The sequence below is a fragment of the Quercus robur genome, chromosome 5, assembly GCF_932294415.1.
Source record: "Quercus robur chromosome 5, dhQueRobu3.1, whole genome shotgun sequence".
Lineage (NCBI taxonomy): Eukaryota > Viridiplantae > Streptophyta > Magnoliopsida > Fagales > Fagaceae > Quercus > Quercus robur.
In genome coordinates, this window is record NC_065538.1 from 7,798,231 (window position 1) to 7,822,104 (window position 23,874).

Genomic DNA, 23,874 nt, shown 5'->3' on the forward strand with positions numbered 1-23,874 from the left:
TTGAAAAATTTTGACTTGGTCAACGGTCAAAGTCAACGGTCTGGTCAAAGGATGACGTGTGCTGACGTCAGACTAGGGCTGACGTGGCAGTCCGTGAGACAAGTCTGGCGCGTGGGCGCGGGGGGCCTGTTGGACTGGCGCGTGTGGCGCGTGAGTGAGAGGGACGGCTCGTGGCGGCGCGTGGAGGCGCGTGGAGCGCGTGCTCGTGAGGCAGAAAATACAGACGGCGCGTGGGGGCGCGTGTGATGTGTTTTCTGGCCGTTCTTGGTTGGGTTTTGCTCGGAATTGTCTGTTCTGTCACTCAATGCCTTTGCTTTTACAGTTGGGTGAGCAGAACGATGAGATCCGAGAGTTGCTGGGACTGTGGGCGTGACGGCGGTGACTCGCTTCTGGCAGTGGTGACTGGATGAAGGCGAGGGCAGCGGAAGGACGCCGGAGATGTCCACAGGAACCAGAAAGTCAGAGCAATGGCTCTGATACCATGTTAATAATATAAAGTATGAGAAAGACTAAATTGTCTGTATATTGATGTGTATGTAACAATGTACAATAGAGAGCCTTATATAGGCTAGATATGTGTGCAGTATAAGTAAAAGAAGTAAAGTACAAGTACAAGTACAGTATACTGGGCTAAGCCCAATGGACTAAACTAGTACAAGCTATACACTAACACTGTGATTTATTTATTTATTTTCTGTTGTGACTTGTGCCTTGAGGAAGAGAGAGAGAGAGAAATAGTAAAAGAGAATATTTAAATAAAGTGACAAAAGAAATAGAGTTTGAGATGTTGGGTGTGTTGTAAAGTGGTACGATATAATAGATAAATTAGTTTTTGAAATGGTAAAATAGGATATTTTGAAGAAACCGAATTTTAATGCTTTTAACCGTTCCAATCTAGACTGGGATGAATCTCTTGCACACTCCATCACCAATCTTGGTTAAAGTGAGAAAATTTAAAAACTAATAACTCTACTCTGTTACATATGATCTTTGTTAAGTACAATGAAATACATAATAATAAAATACATAGGATCATAGTTCGAATTTTCATTTCAACAAAAAGCACAAAAGAATGAAAAAGTAAATAAGAGGAAAAAAGAAGAAGAAAAGACCTGGACTTGGTTAGTAGCCTACGCACTATGATACCAATCTCGTATATATTGATTGCCGTAGAGCACTATATAACCTGCCATGTCACTTTCCAATTCAGAAAACGATTAAAATTTCAGCTAGTAATACAATTGCAGTCTCCGGTCTTAGATTCGAGTCTGTCCAATCCGAACTGTTTAACTTATTGGCGCCTTTGTATGTATAAGGTGAACTTTCGTATCTTCACTACCAACCAGGCGAGTAAGCGAATTGTGTGAATCAGAAGAACCACACCAACCACAACCATCAAACTAAGCTGAACACAAAATGATATGACCAACGTCGCGTTATAAGCAAACCCCTTAAAAAAGGGAAATGGGATCAGCAGGCTGAATGCAGACAAATAGGCAAAGGCTAAGAATATGAGAGAGGTACAGATGGCAAATGTTAAGAGGCACATGCAAACCTTATTCTTAAGAGGAAATCCACTAATAAGCAAAAAGACGACACACAAAGATGCAGTGAAAGAGACGGTGTTGAAAATCATGAAGATTAAGTACTCTTTCATTCTGTCTCTGTTTGGGCTGCATACTAACATCGAATTTCCAGCCTCACATATTAACTTTGCGTTAAATTCCCAAACAAAATTACCGTTTTCTTTTGGTTGCAAAACACCGCCTAGAGGGTTGACTGCTGGTTGGAAAGTGATAGTTGTGATGACAGTAGCCACCACCATTAGTGCACCTCGCGTCTCTTCTAACCAATCACCTTGGTACCTCAAGTACTTTAACCATTTGTTCCACCTTTTCTTGCTTGACCTCTTTCGTTTTGCTGAATCATGGTGACCGACAACAATTTCTAATGCTGGTGAGAGATTATTTTTCTTCGTTGTTCTTACGGCACAGGCATCCATAAAGAAGTTTTGAATGGTGAAGCTTTTGAAGTCTTTTTGATAGTGATTTAAGACTTCTAAGGCTGTAAGACCCATCTTATTTAAGGCATCTGCTCCTTCTATCACTTTAGACACAGAAAGCAAATATTTTACTATCTGCAAAAATGAAAATTTTGTTTATAAAAGACTAAATACGTGGAAAAAAAAAAAAAAAAAAAACAAAGTTTTGCTACAAAATTGGTTACAGCTTTAGACTACAAACTCACTCAATAAAATAAATATTACTGCATATTTTGAAAATCTAACTGTTGAATTACACGTTTTTTACACTCTTAATACACATTAATTTTTTTGTCAATTAAATATTATTTACTATATAATCTATAATCTTATATTTCATACATAATTTTAAATTACAAAAACTTGCAATTTAAAAATTTATTGATGACATAACTATTGGTCTTTAATTTTCTTGAAATTTTGCAAACATGGAGGATATAAGAAGAAGATGTAATCCAATGATGGATTTGTCAAAATTCACCTCCAATAAAAAAAATATTGAGTAAGTTTGTAGCCTAAAATTATAATCAATTTTGTAGCTAAATTTTGTCAAAAAAAAAAAAAAACAAAAAACAAAAAACCAACCTCTATTCTCTGAAGCATCACAGCTAAATGCAAGACAGTGTTGCCACCTTCGTGGTCTTTGGAATTGAGAAAGTCAGCTTCGTCACTCACAAGTTCCACCAACAGTTTCAAAGAATATAATTGGTTGTATTTGACACATAAGTGCAAAACAGTTTCTCCCCCATCTAACACACCTTGAGTTATTGAGTTAGGTTGGGCAATGAACAACTTCCTTACAACCTCAACTCGTCCTCTCATGGCTGCATAGTGGAGAGGAATTCTACCATCTTGATCACTAACCAGGCATGCATCTTTATTTTCATCTAACAATGCTTGGACGATCTCTGTGTGGCCCTCAGCAGAAGCCAAGTGAAGTGGGCAACATCTGTGGGAGTCCAACTCTCGAGTTAGTTGGGGTTTTAGAAGTAGAAGAGCTTTACTAAATTCAAGGTGGCCAACTAAAGCTGATATGTGTAATGGAGTTTCGCTCAAAGAAGTCAATGAAATTTTATTAAGCAAGTATGGGTCTTCAAGAATCAACCTATCCAACGTGGTCTTACACCCAGTTCCTGCTGCCTGGTAGAGTTCTATCATATCATTATGTTCTTGTCTAATTTGAGCCATTTCCATTTTCTCTCCCAATGTGGTGTTTGTGAATTGTTATAACAGGAAAGAAGCATATAAATAGATGGATGTAGTCCACACGCCAATATTCTATTATAGTCCACTGCTTGAGACTATCATCGTGGTGTTGATGATCAGTGCTGGAGTTGTTGGACGACTTTGAAATTTCATGGTCAATTGTATATTAGACCCTAACAAAAAGCTGTCACATTTTTTATTAACCCGCCTAAAAGTGGCATTGTTTTTTCTATGTTCTGTCCATTGTTTTTGGATGGGTTAACAACAAGATTCTAAATGATATTGACAGGAGGCAGATTCACATCAATACTATATATAAAAACCGAGGCCACGAACGATACTACTACCATTAGTTTTTTTTTTTTTTGGAAATTCTATGGACATAATTTTTTTTGCCACAATCCTGTGTAATAAAGAAAAAGTTGTGAGCTTATATGAAAATAATGGTTTACCAATTACAATAATACATGTCATCAAGTTATGAAAAAATTTGTGTCAAAGTGTAGTTATAGGCACGTGGAAAGGCCAAACATCACACGTTTTCCTTGAAGTAAAATTTGTTAGGTGAGTTCGAAATATGATGAGTATTAAAACTTTCCTAGAACTTTTGTTTGAAAAGTTCATTGTAATACAATATCTAAAGTGAAATTCAGAAAAGGCATTAGGTTCAAAATCTCGCCTACAAAAGAAAGAAAATTATATTAGAAGATTTTGAGATTGTTTGGTTAATTTATCCTATTTATTTATTTTATTTTATTGTTAATGTATAGTTTTACTGTTTTACACTTTTACCTTTTAATTTTTTTTAGATATAAATGTCTTTTATTTATTTTATTATTTAAATATAATAAAACACATAAAATAAACTATATCAAATGACCATGTCCCATCAAAAAAAAAAAATAGAAGCACCATGCACTGATAATATCTATTTAATAAGAGCATTAAATTAATATTTCAATTCTCCCAATTTCGTTTCTCTTGGTTTATAAAATTTTGTAAGGGGCAGAGATTGCATAATTTCATTATTTATCATCCTAAACATGGAAACAGATAACGTCCGTATTGGGTATATCTTACGGTTGTTATAGGGGAAGAGATTTGCAATAGGCTGATAGCCAATACATAAGAAAAAAAGAAAAAGTCTATACAATATGACTGTACACACTATTGCTGACGCCGACGCGTTGTACGTAGAGACAAGTTTTGCTAAATGGCACCAAACGAACATCAGACAAAAACAGAGTTAACTGTAATGAAATTTTGGACAAAAACATCAGACAAGTTGTGGGTTGAAAGTATAAGTGTTAAGCACCAGGTTTTGGCATTGACAGTAGTGGGGTTGGGCCCAACATTCAAGATTGTCCTGGGTTGATAAAGTATAAGTGTTAAGGACCAGGTTTCGGCATTGACAGTAGTGGGGTTGGGCCTAACATTCAAGCTTATCCTGTGTTCATAAAGTGTTAATAGCACCGGGTTTTTTTTGTTTTTAATAGGTTAAGCATCAGGTTTTGGCATTGACAATAGTGGGGTTGCGCCTAACATTCAAGCTTTTCCTGGAAATTTTCACATAGGCATTTTGTCGAAAAGCGTGTGAAGTTATGATGGGTCCATACACCTGGTAATCAAATTCAAGCACATATATCAAAGACTAACCTCTACCTAAGTGCGTTGCGCGTGCTTATAAACTTTTCTTTTTTTGAACACAGAATCTCCCCTCACACCACCCCCCCCCCCCCCCCCCCCCCAAAAAAAAAAAAAAAAAAAACTCTCTTAACTCACATCCTAAAATTTACTTGAATCCTAATAGCTGAAATGAAATACATTGCAAACTACACTATAACAAATTTGCTGTCCCCTATCATGTCTAGAATTCCTTAGCAAGACAAAGAATTTGAGTAATGTTTATAATACCAAACCGGTCCTGAATTTGGTCCTATAACTCTAACTAAGGCCATAGAAATAAAAGCTCCATCATGTTAGGAAAACTCTCTGCATATCTTGTTAACAAAAAGTCAAAAATTTAAATGAACATTTACATGAATAAATATATAGGTACGTATTCAAACTCAATATATACGCAAAGCTACATAGGAATTAAAAGAAAACAACTATAAAAGATTACCTAGAGAAATTACGGAAAATATTATTATTTTTTTCCTATGTCATTGAGTAACTCTCAAATATGTTGAGACTACGGTGGATCTTTTGTAAGCAGAGAAGAGATAAAGATGGTGAAATGTGGGTTAAAAATTTAAAAGAGAGAGAGAGAGAGAAAAAAAAAAAAAAAAAAAAAAAAAAAAAAAAAAAAAAAAAAAAACAATTACCAGGCGCCAAAACTTAGGAGTGTGGGAAATCTTTTTTGTTTTCTAGATTCCAGTGTTAAATCCATTAGCCTGGTTGGGAAGTCTTATTTAAGAAAAAAAATCCTATCCCATTGCGGTTACAAACCTCCGACAGTACGTTTAGTTAAGTGCCTAATTTTAAGGGAAGAGACAAGGATTAAGGAGAAAATTCTGAAAATTAAGGCTGTGTTTGTTTTGGGTGAAAATCACTTCCGATAATGCTTTTCCGTATTTACGAGTGTTTGGTTGCGCATGGAAAATACATTTTCCGGAAATGGTTTTCAGTTGACCGTGTGTTGGATGTAAATTGATTTCCGTTTTTATTTTACCTTCAAATACAATTTTCCGGAAAACATAGAGAGAGAGAGAGAGAGAGAGAGAGAGAGAGAGAGAGAGAGAGCTGAGTGAGAGTGAGATAGAGGAAGAAGAGAGACGGAGAGAGCACACCCCTCTGGCTAGCCAAGCTCCGGCCAGAGAGATCGCACCCATAAAGAGATCGAACCCAGAGCCCAGAGCCGTTCGACTTTGACTTCGACTTCGACTTCGCCGTTCGACTTCGAATTGCACCCTTCAACTTCGCCGTTTGACTTCGCCCTTCGACTTCGCCTTCGCGCTGATCGCGATCGCAGTCGCAGCAGCGATTCGTCGTCCTCGATCGCGAACCCAGATTCGTCGTCCCCGATCGCGATCTCGCCTTCGCTCCAATCGCAATCGTAGTCACAGCACCGATTCGTCGTCCCCGATCGCGATCATCGCACCCCAAAACCGATTGTCCTCCCTCTCTTCCTTCTTCTTTCAATTTGACCGGATTATGATTTTTTTTTTTCTGAGTTTTATTTGTGTTTCTTAATTGAGGGATGAAATTATATATTTGTTTGCCAGGTGAGAAAATGTGAGAAAATGTGTTTTCTGTGTGATTTTGATTTTTGTTGTTGTTGTGGTGGTGTGGTGGTGGTGTTGTGGTGGTGTGGTGTTGGTGTTTTGGTGGTTGTGGCTTTTGATTGCTGGAGTTTGCTGTCGTGGGTTGAATTGCCGTGTGAAAAATTTGTAGGAAAATAGCATTTTCAACCATACAACCAAATACCAAAAAATATTTTTCACAACATTTTCTGAAATGCAACCAAACACTTCAAAATATTTTCCTTTTCGGAAAATAGCATTTCTGGAAAATAAGTATTTTCCGGAAAATCACTTACATGAAACAAACACAGCCTAAAAATTTAAAAGAGAGGAAAAAGGAAGATGTAAAAAAAATGGATAAGAAGTTACAGTGTTGGACCGTTGGTTCTATAGTAGGAGCGTGTGTGTGTTTTTTTTCCTTTCAAATTCAAAATAAAGAAAAGAAGATTTGAGAAGGAGAAAAGAAACAAAAACAAAAACCTAAGAATAAGGGACTAAGAAAACCGAAAATTAAAATTAAAAAAAGGGGCTAAATTTTAAGGAATAAAAGATAAATTTGAAGGAAAAAAAAAATTCTTAAATTTTAGGATTCTCTTTTTGAATTCAAAACGAATCTGTTATTTGTTTGTTTGACATTATGGCCCTATTTCTAAAAGAAGTTACCTTTCATTAATGAGAGTATATTTGAACTATATAAAAGTTTAGTTTGAGGGGAATCCTCTTATAAATAGTATAGACTAAAGAAAGGAAAACATCAAGAAATTATTTAGGCCCTACATAATTAGAACAATATCAAGTCTGAGCTAATAAGTGAATGCCATGTTAAGGGGATTAATGATGTCAAATTCTGGTCAGTCATTATACAAAGACCATCTGAGGATTAGGGTGAAATTTTACCCTATCAATTCCTATGTTCAAATTGTTTATTTAGACCCCTTTTAAATCAGATTAGTTTAACGTAATGAATTAGCCCAGTAATTACATAAGTTAATAATGAGATTTAGGTTAAACAGTAACAAATTATATCATGCATAGCGGAAAAGTAAATAACATAACGATATGATAATTTAGGAAAACCAATAAAACCAACTATTTCAAGATAAAAAAAACTTAAGGAGGATTTAACCTAGTGTGGGTTCTTTTTTTTTAGCACACAGGCCCAATTAGAATCAAGGATCCTAGGCCTTATGCTTAAGTTTAGTGAACTGGGTTTAGTTCACCGCAGTTAAGTTGGGCTGATTACGAACCAAATTGTGCACAAAACATGGATCCTACAATATATATACACTAACACATAGAAAATATACACGTATTGCATAGTAAAAAACAGTAAAGAATGATATAAGTAAAGAGAAAGTGAATAAAAACGTTAGGAATCCTCAGGATAATAAAAAAATACTTCATTATTTTCTTAAGTTTTCAATACATTATGCTTTCATTACACTAGGATATATTACGAGGTCCAAATAAGTTAAAAAATCACAGACTTAGATAGCTCTTTTAGGCTTCCAAGACTTCTAAGATTTGAATCTCTTTGAATCCAAGTGTATTCTTTAGTGTCTGTCTCAGGATCCTGAATGGTATTTTCCATCTCTTCTCTCTTTTTGAACTCTGAAGGAGTTTTCTAAAGGAGCTTTTCTCTCTGATTCACTATTGCTGAATGGTTTTTACTGTTGTCTCCCCCTCCTTTTAAAGTGCCCTTTAAGGGTTTTTGGTGTACCACTGATTCCCTCCATTTGCTGCTCTGAGTATCAGAACCAATGTTGTGTCAGCAACATTGATAGCTGGTCCCTTCCTTATTTTCTCACTATTTTCCCCTTTTGAGGTTCCCTTTCCAAAAGTCCCTAGCTAACCTTCCTTTTCTGGGAGGTCCAAAGGGCTGACTTCAAATTCTTCTTTTCCTAAAACTTTTAGATACTACTTTTAAGACCCACTTTTTCGCTGCTTTACCTTTTATCATTTTCTCTAAGTAGGCAGATTCCTTCCTATCAAGTTGAAAAATCCCCAGCCACTTTCCTTCATGGTCCATCTTCTTAGGTTCCCCAAGGTACCAGACCTTTTTTTCATGAAGTGTTGGTTCCCAAGTCCTTTGCCTTTTTCCGCATCATTAGACGGTTGATGGGGAATATCTACTCTAGTTCTTTGTGTTCATGGGCATGCTCCCTTGAGCTGTCTCAATCCCAACTTGGTCTCCTGCTGCATATCCTGAGGATCCTAGGTTTCTAGGAATCCTGGTTCAACTTTCTCTCTGAGTTCCCTAGAGATTTTCTCTCTTAAGGGCTGGGCTGAGCTTCTTTTTTTCTTTGTTTTATAAGGCCCAAAGCTTACTCGTTCATGGGTTTGGGTCCCTTCCTTCTTACTTTAGTGAATTTGGGGCCTTTTCCTTTCCTTGAAAGCCCAAATGGTTCTTAAATTTCAATTTTTGTATTGTTTTAGGCCTTGATACAATATTGTGATATTTTTGACCTTAACACCTAGTTATCCTCAAGGGAAACAAATTCACTATGATAGAATGGAAGTTTACAATAGATTTTCTCCCTAAAATCTAAAACTACCTTTTGTTGAACTTACTCATACGGCCATGTCTAGCTCCAAATTCACGGACTCTTTTTATCTTGAATCTGTTGAACACAAACATCCACATTTGTGACATTGAGATCCCACTCAAAGGTTTTAGATCATCAACAAACACGGTACAGCATATATAAAACACTATTAGAAGTCAACATGGATACAACATCCTAAATAAAGTGTCTTAGAAGTCAACTTGACATACAGTTGGATGCAATATTTACGGCATATAACTTGGTTGTAAATAGCTCAACTTTTGTGGCCATGCCTTCTGAGGATTGGGATGATCATATGTCTAGTTGTCTCCATGATTGACACCAAAATAACTAAATTTTGAACGAATATATAAAAAAGCTACTTATGAAGTCAATTTGTACCCCTGTGGTCTCTTCTTTTTTGAAAATTAAAAAAACTAGTCGCTAACCCGTGCAATGCACGGGATAATTTTTATAATTTGGCTCAAAGCATATTATGGCTCAAAGCATATTATGATTTTTTTTAACCCATAATAGTACAGAATGTTAAAGCAAGAGCAAAATGGGGGAAAATATAAGGAGAATACAAATTGACTAAAAAAGGGATGAGAATCTTAACAAATTTAAGTTAAGAATAAGCAGTTGCCAATGTAAATCCTTCAATTTAAGAACTTTCATGGCCTTACAATTAATGCCCAAAAACCAAGTCTTGTTTGGTTGAAAATAGCTACGGAATAAATAAAAAATTTTAAAAAGGGGGGCTCTCTCCTTTTCTTCTAACCTCAAGTGTAAAGCAAGGATCATAGGATGGATTATGGGCAATAATAAAAGTCCACAACACAAATTTGGGTAAAAGAAACCACCTGCAACATTTAACATTTTGTGAGGCAAAAGATATGACAATCCAACTACAAATTTGAGTTAAAAAATTAATTGCAAGTAATATAGAAAAGCATGATTCCAATCCAAAATTTGGATTCTAAAACAGTAATAGGTTCAGGAACAAAATATGATCCAACTCAGATTTTCAACAAAGATGAAAAAATTGATGTGTAACCCCAAAGTCTTAGGGCATAAAGTTCAACTTAAGCAATCTATATATTAAACTCTAGGAGTTTAAACTTTCTTTTTCAGTTTTAGATGTCTTTGTGATTCTCATTAAAAAAAAAAAAAAAAGCTTTAAATGTAAATAATCACCCTTTCATCAACATGTTTAGTATAAACATAGGCTAGGGAAAAAAACCATAACCAAAAAAAAAAAAAAAAAAGAAGAGAATCCTATAGAGTTGAGAACAATTACATCTCAGCAAAGAAGCAATTAACAATAAAAGTACTAAATTTCTAAACTTTGTTTTATCAACATAGTACAACTTTTTCATTAAAAAAATTAAATTAAAAAAAAAAAAAAACATAATACAACTTAAAATGATGAACCATAGAACAATGGAGAACTTTGTTATGTTTTTTTTTAATAGTAGAAAAAGGAACAAAACAGAATAGTAGAAGAATTAAAACCTTCTAGGTTGTGTTCCTTGCAATCCTCCAAAACCAAAGGAAACCCATCAAACAAAAAAAAAAAAACATGAAAAATAATCAAGCAATAGGGAACCAAACGAAATAAAAGAAAAATCCATATGGAAAAAATAGGGATGTATAGAGATTCAATGGTGGAGTTTACAAACAAATAGAGAGACAAACGGATATAATTTAGGAAAACAAATTTGAAAAGAATTGGGAGAATTACCTGACATGAGAAACCAATCAAAATCTCATCCTGATTATATTTATGCTGAATAAAACTTTGGAGGCTGTACTTATTTTGCTAAATCTTGTCTTTGCCATTGCAAGGTGAAAACAACACAACTTTCTTATATCCTTTATGCAACATAAATTTCAATGAGGTTGATGGCATGCTAAGCATGGCTGTAGCTCTGTACCTGCAATTACATATATGTACTTACATATTTGTATTGTAAGAGTTCCAATTAAAACAAATTAGAGATAATTAATAACTTCCCTAATATGAAAAAAATTCATCAAGAGCATTTACAAATATAATAAGTCTAGAGGATAATTCAGTGATATAACAATAAGGGAAGTGGCAGAATAAATAAAATCTAAATGCATCTTATAGGGAGTAACAATTAGCATAGCTGCTCCTGGCTGCTCCTTTTGGAATTTAGATTGCAGCTCTCCATACCATTTTAAATCACAATCATATCATTGAAAAAACTATAACACTATAAGAAGAAACTATACAATGTATAAAAGGAATTGAAATGGAACAGAGCTGATATTGTACAAAATTACAACAGAAATTGCTATGATAAGCCTAAAGACTGAGCTAACCTACATTTTTTTTATAAGTAAGATACACATACATTGGCTGGATCTTGAACCCAAGACCTCACCATCTACTTTGCTCTTACTAACATACAAGCAGGTTTAGAACACAAAGAGCCTCCACAAAGCTGATCAAGCTTGCTCTCCAAAATTCTTCACAAGTTTGATACCCAATAAATTAAATCAAAACCAACCAACCAAAATACAGAAAACTAAATCCTACGAAATGCAAAATTAAAAATATTTTTGTTAGTGTTCATATATTTTGATGAAGATTAAGTCTTTCAAACATGGAAGACTCATAGCTTGTCTACAATTATATGGATAACAACAAATAGAACCCAAAATATATTTAAAACCTTATTCAGAAGTTTTGAATTAAAAAAAACACAAATTAGTAAACTAAAGTGCTAAACTGGACCCAAAAACCACAATTTCACTCCTACTAACAAATAAATAAAGAGAACAGGTTAGGGAGGAAATCCTAAATTAAATTAAAACCTCAAAACACAAAGAGACAAAGCATAGGTAGAATTTGATCTTCTATGGTGTTTCCCTGGGAAAAACAAAAAAGAACAAAGAGGAAACATATTAGCAATTGAAATCTATAATTGCAGCAAACCCTAATTAGGAACCCCAAAATCCCAAAACTAATAAAAACCCCAAATCAATCCTTCAGCCTCAAAGTCATCTTGATTTCGTCCTAATTCAAGAATGTTCAAAAACTATGGAAACAAAAACCACAAATTAATTATAAGCAAATAGATTAGGACAACAGCAACAAAAAAGGAAGAAGATAAGGAAGATTGAGGATTCAAGGAGATCTTACCAAGGAGTTCTTGAGAAATTGAACCGGGAGATTTTGGGGCAACATTCACTTTTACCCTCTGCTTCATCCTGAAAACAAAACCGTCACATGCATGTGATTGGTCCTTATGAAAAACTCCAAAATTATTGAATTTTAGCGGTGTGTAAGAAGAGGTTTAGGGTTTTATCGGGGAACTTACACAAAGGATAGTATATAATAGAAAAATTAGCACGAATGATCAATGTTGGTGATGATGATTCAGTGGCTACGTGATTGACCTGTCAATGAAATATGCAAGAAGCAAAGAATTAATTTAGATCATAGCAGAGATTCAACAAAAAAAAAAAAATAGAAAAGAAAAGAACGTAATTGGGCTAATTAGTACTCTAATGTTTAGGGTTTTAACGGGTTTGATTGAAAAACAAATCAGAGGTTGAAAGGGTAGAGAAGAGAGATGAGGGAGAGAAATAGAGAACAAAGAGGCGGTGTGTAAGAAGAGGTTTAGGGTTTGGGGAAGGAGAACAAAAATTTGGGTATCGGTTTGGTTTTGTCGTGGAAATAGAAATAGGTTTTTTTATCTTTTTTTTTTTTTTTTTTTTTAAAAAAAATAATGCTGATGATTTAAAAAAAAATTATGACGTGGATTGGAAAATAAATATAGTTTTTTAATTTTTTTTAAATGGTGATGATGTGGAAAATTGTGGAAGCTTCAAAAGCTTCGGTTTTATATATATATATAGATAATAATAATAATAAGCAATTTGGTTTCCCTAATTCCAATGCAATATAAAAATTTATTCGAGAATAACCTCAAATTTACTAGTTATTAAACTATTGCATGTTGATGTTGTGATCAGAGTCATGTGACAATCTTGACCCTGTGGCATTTTAAATTTTATATATATATTGGTGTTCAGTGAAGCCGGCAATTTGTGGACACATGATGCCCCCATTTATAATGGTTTATTTTAATAAAAAAAAGTAAAAGAAGGTTATAAAAATTAATTAAGGAGTCAGCACTTACTTCATGCATGTTTTTAAAGGAAAACCAAACAGGAAATAGAAAACCCTTTTTATTTGACGGCTCATTGGATAATTAAGGAAAATTAACGCGTGTTTCATTAAGAATAAGTTTGAGAGTATCATTATGAAATAAAAAGATGTGAGGTACCCATGCACACCCATTTCTTTTATCAATCTTTGCTATAGGTCCAGTGTTTAAAAACACCACTATAGAGCCCCCTAAACGAGGCTGTAAATAGGTCTATTGGCTGCATTTTTTAAAAACGTCACTATAGGGTACTTATAGTGGCATTTTTGGCAAATGCCACTAAAAAAATCGCTGCTGTAGACAGCTTTTTTTTGTAGTGTGAATAGGGGTAATTTGGTGTTTAATTGATTATTTTATGGAAAATCTATTATTTTTTGAATTTCTTTCAACAATGCAGTTAAGTGATAATTTTTATATATCGGGCAATTTGATCTAAATTTAAATCATAACAAAATGAGCATAGTAAGAAATGACAGTGACAAAAATACAAAATTGATAACAAGTGAAAGTAATAATTTTATTTTGTTGTTTCAAAAAAAGAAAAAAATTGTAAAGTAGGTCAAAAGTTAACTTGTTTAATACTTTATTTGGATTGGGAAAATCATATTTATTTTATATGTGGAGCTTCTTCAAGAAACTCAATAGGTCAAAAGTTTAACTATAACACATGTGAACCCAGCCGGCCAGCCTTATTACCAAGTGAAAGAATAATAACACATGCATGTTTTGCTGGTGTTTGTAATTTGAATTTTTTGTTTGCAAATTCCGCTCAGAAGTACTGAAGGAATTTTGATTTTTAAATTTCTATAATTCCCAAATTTAGATTTAAAAATAAAAAATTAAACGCACATCAAATAAAATTTAGAATTAATTACTATTTTGGTCCCCCAACGTTTGTCTTATATATCTAAATGGTCATTTACATTTCAAATGTGTTAGGTTAGTTCTTAACATTTTCATATCATGTCAAGACTCATACTGGAGAAACACATAAAAGTTTCCAGCAACACTTCTTCAACTAGCATTGGTCAGAAAGATGGTTAACTTTCAATAGAAAGTATCCACTACTCATAATTGATTAATTTAGTACATTGTGAAGTTAGATGTGAAATTGAGTACGTCCTGAGATTTATTGAGTATCTTATAAGCTCATATTTATAATGATATGCTAATATTCAAAATCAATAAAGTGTGTATTATCTTTTAAATTAAATTAAATTAATCATGACTGACATTTTTCAATCATCTTCAATCAAATTTTCTTTTCTTTTCTTTTATTTAAAAAAAAAAAAAAAAAAAAAAAAAAAAAAAAAAAAGAGAGAAAGGAATTGTATGAGGGAAAAAAAACACCAAAAAAAAAAAAAAAAATCTCAGATTTGATTAGAAATTTTCATATGATAAACTAGGATTTAATATAAATAAATCTAGGTTAGACTCAATTCAAACTTGATTTCACACTATGCTAAAATGATTAATTGTGAATAGTGGACATTTTTTACCTACAACTTTTTCTATGTACTCATCACTTTTTGTCCATCACACATGCGATAGTAGAAAGAAAAGCATTTGAAGAGATGAAACGAAATAGTATTTGTATGACTTTCCTTATATAATACTCAAAGTTTAAATTAAATAACAAATTTTAATTTTATGGCAAGTTATGATTGGTGAAGCTTAGAGTGATATACAAAAGTGGTACCATAGTATACATATTTAAAATTAAATATTAAAAGAAAAAAGAATTAGAAAATTAGAGAATAGTGTAATTTTTTTGAGAAAAAAAATTAGACAATAGTTTTCTAAATATGTGTTGGTTCAAATTTTTTGAAAAAAATGCGGGTGAGGCAAGTATAATCTATATATATATATAAAACCAAAGCTTTTGAAACTCCCACAATTTTCCACATCATCATTTTAATTTAAAAAAAAAATTAATTTTTAAAACTAAATAGTGAGAGAGTCCTAACAGGAGTCTCTTATATATATATATAAGAGACAAAATCTTTGAAAATCCTAAAGCAATCTTCTTTGTCCGTCTCCACTAAGAGAGAAAACCCTAAGTTTCAATTTCTTTGGTACGCTTGCTATTGCTTTTTCTCTTTTTTTGTGAATTAGTTTTTTTTTGCTTTTGTTTTGTATGGAGTAGTACTTTACAATATATAGTATAATTACAAGTATTGTAGTAAGTTTGCTAACTTTTTGTGTGGTTCAAAGGTGCTATATTCTATATTATTTTAGATTATATAACCTTAAGCTTTACCTTATGGAGACGTATGTACAAGTTTTTAATTCCTTTTGTGTGGATATTTTCTCACAGCTGTGGAGTAAGGTATATGCACTATATGTTATTTTATGTTTTCTCTTATGGTGTCATGCTTCTTTGTTTATTAATTAAAGATTATGTTGGAAGCCTATATTATTTGCACCTTCAAAGTGTTGGACAATGTTTGAACCAAATTTTTCATCAATTAGGAAGAATTGGATAAAAAAAACTTAGAAAAGCTTTCCATCCTTACTGAAATTGTCTCGCAATAAGGTAACCTATCTTTCCCTTATATTTCTCTATTTGATAGTCATATATATTTTGTTTTGTTTCAATAATTTCTAGGCAATGCCAGTAAATTTTTTGATTTTTTTCCCCTTTCGAACGTTTTAACATCAGAACTTTTTAGTTATTTTTTTTTCAATATCTAAATTTGGCTTATTCATCAAATTGTAACTCAAAAAGATAGGAGCAATTCACGCAATACTATAGTTTCATAATCAATTTAAAATTTTATAAAATTATTTTAGTCTATTATAAATAGGTAAGTTCCCGTGCATTGCATGGGTTTCCGACTAGTTTAATTTATAGACTGACCAAACCTCAAAATAGGAGAGGCTCGCTTCAATATCAACAATTACGGGTCCGAAAGATCAGTCGACACCAGTTGGTGTTCTTCTTCAAAGATAGGCTTTGGAATAGTCATAACAGACCACACCAGTTATTGCTAAAAGAATGAAATTTATGAGGGAACCTGACCACATATGGATCCCTTTATTTTATTTTATAAAGTTTCATGATGAAATTGAGTGTCGAAGGATATGCGTCAAGGATAGAGTAACAATATAACAGGTCCAACCTAGCCTGGATGAATCCCTTGCACACTCCATCACCAATCTTGGTTAGGGTGGGAAAATTTAAAAACAAATAACTCTACTCTGTTACATATAATCTTTGTTGGGTACAATGAAATACATAATAATAAAATACATAGGATCATAGTTTGAATTTTCATTCCAACAAAAAGAACAAAAGATTGAGAAAGTAAATAAGAGGAAAAAAAAGAAGAAAAGACCTGGACTTGGAAAGTAGCCTACACACTATGATACCAATCTCGTATATATTGATTGCTAGTAGAGCACTATATAACCTGCCATATCACTTTCCAATTCAGAAAACGATTAAAATTTCGGCTAGTTATACAAATTGCAGTCTCCGATCTTAGATTCGAGTCTGTCCAATCCGAAATGTTTAACTTATTAGCGCCTTTGTATGTATAAGATGAACTTTCGTATCTTCAATACAAACCAGGCAAGAATGTGAATTGTGTAAATCAGAAGAACCGTACCAACCACACCCATCAAACTAAATACAACACAGCCTGATACGACAGACGTCGCGTCACTCGCAAACTTAGACTTATCAAAAAGATTATATGGGGTCAGCAGATTGAATGCAAAAAGATAGGCAAGGGCTAGGAATGCGAGAGTGGTACACATGGCAAATGTTAAGAGGCACATGCAAACCTTATTCTTAAGAGGAAATCCACTAATAAGTAAAAAGACGACACACAAAGATGCAGAGAAAGAGATGGTGTTGAAAATCATGAAGATTAAGTATCCGTTTTTGTCACATGCTATCACTGAGATTCCAGCGTCACATGTGTAATTCAGGCCATTTACGTTTGTTTTCATAACACCGTCTGGGGGGGTTTACACCACCTGGGGTGTTGAGTACTGGTTGAAAAGTAATAGTTGTGATGACAGTAGCCACCAGCATTAGTAGGGGTGGAGGAACTTATAGTGTTGGGGGGCCATGCCCCCCCCTCCCCCCCTCCCAAACTTTTGAAATCCTCTTATAGGGTCTGTTTGAATAGAACTTATTTTGTTGAAACTGAAAACTGAAAACACTGTAACAAAATAATTTTTAAATGTGTGAAAAGTGTTGTGGGACCCATTTTTAATGAAAAAGTTGTTAAAAAGTGATATTTGTGGGTCCGTAAACAGTACATCCGTGCACTATTCACGATTGAAAAGTCAACCTTTACGGCTGAAAGCAAAAAAAAAAAAAAAAAAAAAACTGAAACGCGCATTTTTGCAAACGGGACGCAGCAAACGCGGATCCAAACCGCACCATAGTGTTGTATAAAAATAAATTGGGCCCATACAAATTATAATGATTGACCCCTCTAAAAAATTTCATAGAACCTTTTTGTTGTCAATGGAAGAAAATTGGTCTAGTATAGTTGGATAGATCACCTAAAACATGAGTCTAGACTACTCTTAAATCAATTTAAATCTTAATAAAAGAGAAAGAAACTAAGTGGCCCACCTACTTGTAGAACATGCCAAGAACCTGTAGTTTCCAAACTATTGAATAGAAGATAATCTCTGGTTTTAGAGTTCTAATTAGCTATGAATATTCATCATCTTCACAATTCATGCTATTTTTTTTTTTTTCCTTACTATTGTTTTGCTTAGTTTTCTCTTTACTTTGATTTTGGATAATGACTTTCCTTTTAAAAAAAATGTCATAGAGATATGTTCATTGTTAGTTTTTATGTTATTTCCCTTTAAAATATAACAATGACTGCATTTAGCCATTTACAATTCCAATATTTAGTTAGTTTCTCAAGTGGACTCCACCCAAACAATACACACACTTTTACCAAAATCTTATGAATCTCTAATCTCTAGGTGTCTTTCTTTTTATTTTTTTTAAGAATAGAAAAAGGATGCTGTTCCTATTGTTTTCAATTTTTAAATGCAATGTGCATTGCTCGAATTGGTGTGTTTTTCTTTTCATTCTTAGCCTTCAAATTCATTTATTCAGGTCCCATCATCATCATTTTTTTGCAAAATTTGATCATTTTCTCATATTTCCAATTTTTTTCCTCATATGTTTTTCTCTCATTATTATCATCTCATTTATATATATTTTTAGTTGATTTTTTGTTTTCCTTTTGAATCCACGTGCCGTATAAGTTGTACCAACATTGATATGTTTCTACAACATAATTTAGGTTGCGCTAGAGATAAGAAACATTCTTAAGTCTTAACCCCATCCCAATTTGAAAAAGGAAAAAATTGTTCAAAATTTCACTATGAAAATGATTATGAATGAAATTTATTTTATGAATGGTCATCATCAAGCACAATTCTAATAGGAGATGCTAAGGCTTTTAAAAAATATATAAAAAAAAAAAAAAAAAAAAAAAAAAAAAAAAATCTTTTATATGTTTATAGAAAAATTAACAATTTTTTAATCTTATCTGAGTTTTAAAATATTATAAAATGTTAAATTTAACTATTATATATAAAATATAATTACTGAAATAATTATGAGTTATGACTAGCATATAAATATATAATTCAGCCTTCCAAGTGGAAAATCTTAGCTACGCTCCTGAGCATTAATGCACCCCGCGTCTCCTCTAACCAATCACCTTGGTACCTCAATGGTGATGACCAGCAACGATTTCTAATGATGGTGAGAGATTATTTTTCTTCGTTGTTCTTACGACACAGGCATCCATAAAGATGTTTTGAATGGTGAAGCTTTTCCAGTCTTTTGGATAGTGATTTAAGACTTCTAAGGCTGTAAGACCCATCTTATTTAAGGCATCTGCTCCTTCTTTCACTTTAGACACAGAAAGCAAATATTTTACTATCTGCAAAAATGAAAATTTTGTTTATAAAAGACTAAATCTATGAAAAAAAAAAAAAAAAAAAAAACCAAAAGCCAACCTCTATTCTCTGTAGCATCACAGCTAAATGCAAGACAGTGTTACCACCTTCTTGGTCTTTGGAATTGAGAAAGTCTGCTTCGTCACTCACAGATTCCACCAACAGTTTCAAAGAATCTAATTGGTTGTATTTGACACATAAGTGCAAAACAGTTTCTCCCCCATCTAACACAACTCGAGTTATTGAGTTAGGTTGGGCAATGATCAACTTCCTTGCAACTTCAACTCGTCCTCTCATGGCTGCATAGTGGAGAGGAATTCTACCATCTTGATCACTAACCAAGCATGCATCTTTATTTTCATCTAACAATGCTTGGACGATCTCTGTGTGGCCTTCAGCAGAAGCCAAGTGAAGTGGGCAACGTCTGTGGGAGTACAACTCTCGAGTTAGTTGGCGTTTTAGAAGTAGAAGAGCTCTACTAAATTCAAGGTGGCCAACTAAAGCTGATATGTGTAATGGAGTTTCGCTCAAAGAAGTCAATGAAATTTTATTAAGCAAGTGTGGGTCTTTAAGGATCAACCTATCCAACGTGGTTTTACACCCATTTCCTGCTGCCTTGTAGAGTTCTATCATATCATTATCTTCTTGTCTAATTTGAGCCATTTCCATTTCTCTCCCAGTGTGGTGTTTGTGAATTGTTATAACAGGAAAGAAGCATATAAATAGATGGATGTAGTCCACACGCCAATATTCAATTATAGTCCACTGCTTGAGACTATATCATCGTGGTGTTGAGGATCAGTACTGGAGTTGTTGGACGACTTTGAAATTTCATGGTCAATTGCATATTAGAGAGACACTGACACGAGGAATTAAAGGCCAAACCACACACGTTTTCCTTGAAGTAAAATTTGGTAGGTGAGTTCGAAATATGATGAGTATTAAAAGTTTGCTTGAACTTTTGTTTGAAAAAGTCACTGTAATATAATATCTGAAGTGAAATTCGGAAAAGGCATTAGGTTCAAAATCTCGCCTACAAAAGAAAATTATATTTAGAAGATTTTGAGATTGTTTGGTTAATTTGTCCTATTTATTTATTTTATTTTATTGTTAATGTATAGTTTTACTGTTTTACACTTTTTCCTTTTAATTTTTTTTAGATATAAATGTCTTTTATTTATTTTATTATTTAAATATAATAAAACACATAAAATAAACTATATCAAATGATCAAATAGAAGCACCATGCACTGACGATATCTATTTCATAGGAGCATTATATTAATATTTCAATTCTCCCGATTACCATTTCCCTTGATTTATAGAATTTGATGTTGCGGAAGTCTGAAAAAAACATATACGATACTCTCTTAATGGGACAGAAACTAAACTATTAGCTTCTAGTAGTAAATCTCAAATCCACGAGAGGGTTTCCAAAATCCATAAGTAGATAAATTGGAATCCACCAGGGAAAAAAAAAATTGACAAAAGTTTGTATTTTATTGATAATAATCTGATTTGCCTCTGATGGCTACAAAACATATAAATACTGAAAGTAAAAACCTGCGATGACTAGGAAACATCCAAAACTCTAATTCACACTAATTAAGTGACAAAATTTCAAAATTTACTAAAAATAGCAAAATTGAGTTAAATGCAAAATCATAAACTATTGACAATTGTTCACTTTTCGCTTTCTGTCCAATTTGGATGGAAAATTGGAAGAAAATGCATAACTTTTGTGCAAACTTCCTATTATAAAATTGCAAATGTGGAGGAAGGTTTTGAATTATTTTTTATAAAAATTAATTTTATATCATGCTATTAAATTATTGATTCATAATTTATAAGGAAAAAATCAAATATCTTTTTACGAATATTTTTCATTTCCTTTTTGTTAAATATGCTAAAATATATGTAGTAGCAGAATCATAAAATAGAGTAACACAATAATAAAAGAGTTACGTAATTCAGCTTGGCGGCCTACATTTATGAATGAAATATATACAAATTATGTGTTACAGTGAACCCAACATATGTATATATATTAGGCTAAATCTTAGAGTAATCATACACTAATTATGGTTAATAGATTTGTAGGACATGAATATAACTTAGCTTGTACATAAAGTAAACTTGGGCTTGGACTTATATTATTATTGGGCCAAAAGAAATATTATATTCATAACATTTTCACAATGTATTTACAACAAATCTTAGGTGACAGGTTGTTACGGGTGGACAAATAAGTAATTTAAGTTTATCGCAATTTCACAAAAAATCTTAAGTGGCAATATAAGTTGTGGATTCAAATTAGAATTAATAACAATTTACTACTATGGGAACCAAACTAGCGGTACTCTTTCTCATTGGTTCATCCATTCATCCCTTATAAGATAGAAAGAGGAATGAGATCTTTCCAATGTAGGACAAGCAAAAATTGCCTGGGAGTACATGAATTTCCTTGAAGCAAAAAATGCTCTGACAACTACTTTTTTTTTTTTTTTTTTTTTTTTTTTTTTTTTTTGGTAAGTGTTGTAAAAGAGTAATGCTAGTAATACAAATTTTTTTACACAAATTTTTATAAATTACTAATATGATGAGTGGTTATTAGTAAATGAAAAAATGATGTTAATAGTGAGTCTAGATAAAAGCCAGTAAAAAGTTTTTCATACCAATTATTTGTAAAAATGTTATAAAATAATTTGTAACTATAACATTATTTATTGTAAAAATATTGTGAACATATCAATTTTAATTAGAACCAATATATTTCCTTAATTAGTTGCTCATCTTTCCTTTCCTTTCCTCCACTTGTGTGAGAGAGAGAGAGAGAGAGAGAGAGGACTCGTATGTTGTACAAACACAAAAATCATTCGTTTCTTTTGGCTCTTCACGAGAATCCGAATTGCTTCCGTACGACCAAAATTCTAGCACACAATTTCAAAATAGTCGACTGTCCCACTGCTTCTGCTTGTCAACACGGCAACACCACGCGTTTTACAACCCTCCACTTGTCTTGCTTCGTCTTGCCAGGAAAGTTAGATCAAAATTTCACTTTCCAGCCTGCCATATTTCGTTAACTTTTAAAAACAAAAACTATTCTAAGAGCATCCACAGCAGACGTTGTAAAAAAAATGCCATTTTACAACATCAAACACCTACTTTATTATTTTACCACATCATTTTACAACATCTCATTTATCAGATGTTTTATACTTCAATTTTATACATTAAAATAATATTTACACCACATTAAAATAATATATTAAATTCCTCCCCTCATCCTCATCATTATCATCAACAACCACCAGAAAAATGGTTGCCGCCACAATCACCAGGAAAAAAAAAAAAAAAACACACACACACACACATCCACCAAAATCAACCCACAACCGCCGCCAAATCCACCACCAAAACAGAAAAACAAAGACAAAAACAGATCATCATCATCATCATCATCAACCACCACTGCAACAACAACCACAACAACAACCAGAAAAATTGTTGCGGCCACAATCACCAGGAAAAAAAAAAAAAAAACCACAACCACCAAAATCAACCGCCGCCGAATCCACCACCAAAGCAGAAAAACAAAGACAAAAACAGATCAGAACAGAGATCGGCACCACCACCGATTCGCCCACCAGTCGACCCACCCACTACCACCGATTCGCCCACCGCCATAACCCACAACCCGAACCCACCCACCACCGATCTGCCCATCTCAACCCACCCACCGCCATAACCCACAACCCGAACCCACCCATCAAACCACAGCCAAAAAAAGTGAACGGAAAAAAGAAAAAAGGAAAAAAAAAAAAACAACCCGAAGCGGAATAGAGTAGATAGATGAACGGCGGCGTCGAGTGGTGGTCTTTGCCGAACCACCATCACCCAAACCCACGAAATCAACCCAGACTCACACTTGTCGAAGAACCGAACCATGAATCAACCTAGACCCATGAAATCACGAACAAGGACGATCCACCACTACCCACGAAATCAACTCGGCCCACAAAGAAAGATCAACAATCAAAGAAAGAGAGGGAGAGTCAGAAAGAAAGAGAAAGAGGAGACACAGACAGAGATGGAGAGGCGGAGAGAACGAGAAAGAGAGAAGAGAAAAAAATGGAGAGGCGGAGAGAACGAGAAAGAGGCGGAGAGAACGAGAAAGAGAGAAGAGAAAAACAGAACAGAAAAAAATGGAGAGGCGGAGAGAACAGAAAAAGAGAGAACAGAAAAAAATGGAGAGGCGGAGAGAACGAGAAAGAGAGAACAGAAAAAAATAAAGTGAAGAGAGAGGAGAGAGAAAAGAGAATAAAAAACTAATAAAACTTATACCATTTTCGTCCGTACCGTTGCAAATTTGCAACGGTACTGTTCATATGTGGTATAATTTTTACCATTTGGAACATCTGATAAAGCTCCGTTTTTGTGTTTGATGTGCTAAATGTGCCAAAAATTTGGCATTTGGCACATTTAGCACATCTGCTGCGGGTGCTCTAAGTACAATGGATTTATTATATGGATGATTTGTGAAGTGTTTATATGGTCTTTAATTAGATTATGTGGCCATTCATATATATGGGTAGCCTTTTAAAAGACAATTTTCTATTCCCAAATTGACAAAGTTTTCCTCTAAAAGCATTAATATTTGGATGCAAAAAGTGTTTATTTTGCAT

General features: G+C 33.4%; 1 protein-coding gene and 1 long non-coding RNA gene across 4 annotated transcripts; both read right to left on the reverse strand.

The window, feature by feature from the left end:
- Positions 1 to 1,156: 1,156 nt before the first annotated feature.
- Positions 1,157 to 19,858, reverse strand: LOC126724998 (ankyrin repeat-containing protein BDA1-like). The gene is made up of 3 exons (XM_050429468.1): positions 19,342 to 19,858; positions 2,627 to 2,718; positions 1,157 to 2,137 (listed from the first exon to the last, which is right to left on the reverse strand). The coding sequence occupies exons 1-3, from the start codon at positions 19,856 to 19,858 to the stop codon at positions 1,292 to 1,294; spliced, it is 1,455 nt and encodes a 484-aa protein (XP_050285425.1). The 3' UTR covers positions 1,157 to 1,291.
- On the reverse strand, positions 9,634 to 12,735 carry LOC126724999 (uncharacterized). Of its 3 annotated transcripts, none has more exons than XR_007655233.1 (4): positions 12,389 to 12,735; positions 12,211 to 12,278; positions 10,783 to 10,975; positions 9,634 to 9,901 (listed from the first exon to the last, which is right to left on the reverse strand). It is a non-coding gene; the product is annotated as an uncharacterized LOC126724999 (long non-coding RNA). The 3 variants fall into 3 exon arrangements; XR_007655234.1 differs by having other exon boundaries at positions 11,883 to 12,278; XR_007655232.1 differs by lacking the exons at positions 12,211 to 12,278; positions 12,389 to 12,735 and having other exon boundaries at positions 10,783 to 11,216.
- Positions 19,859 to 23,874: the final 4,016 nt, after the last annotated feature.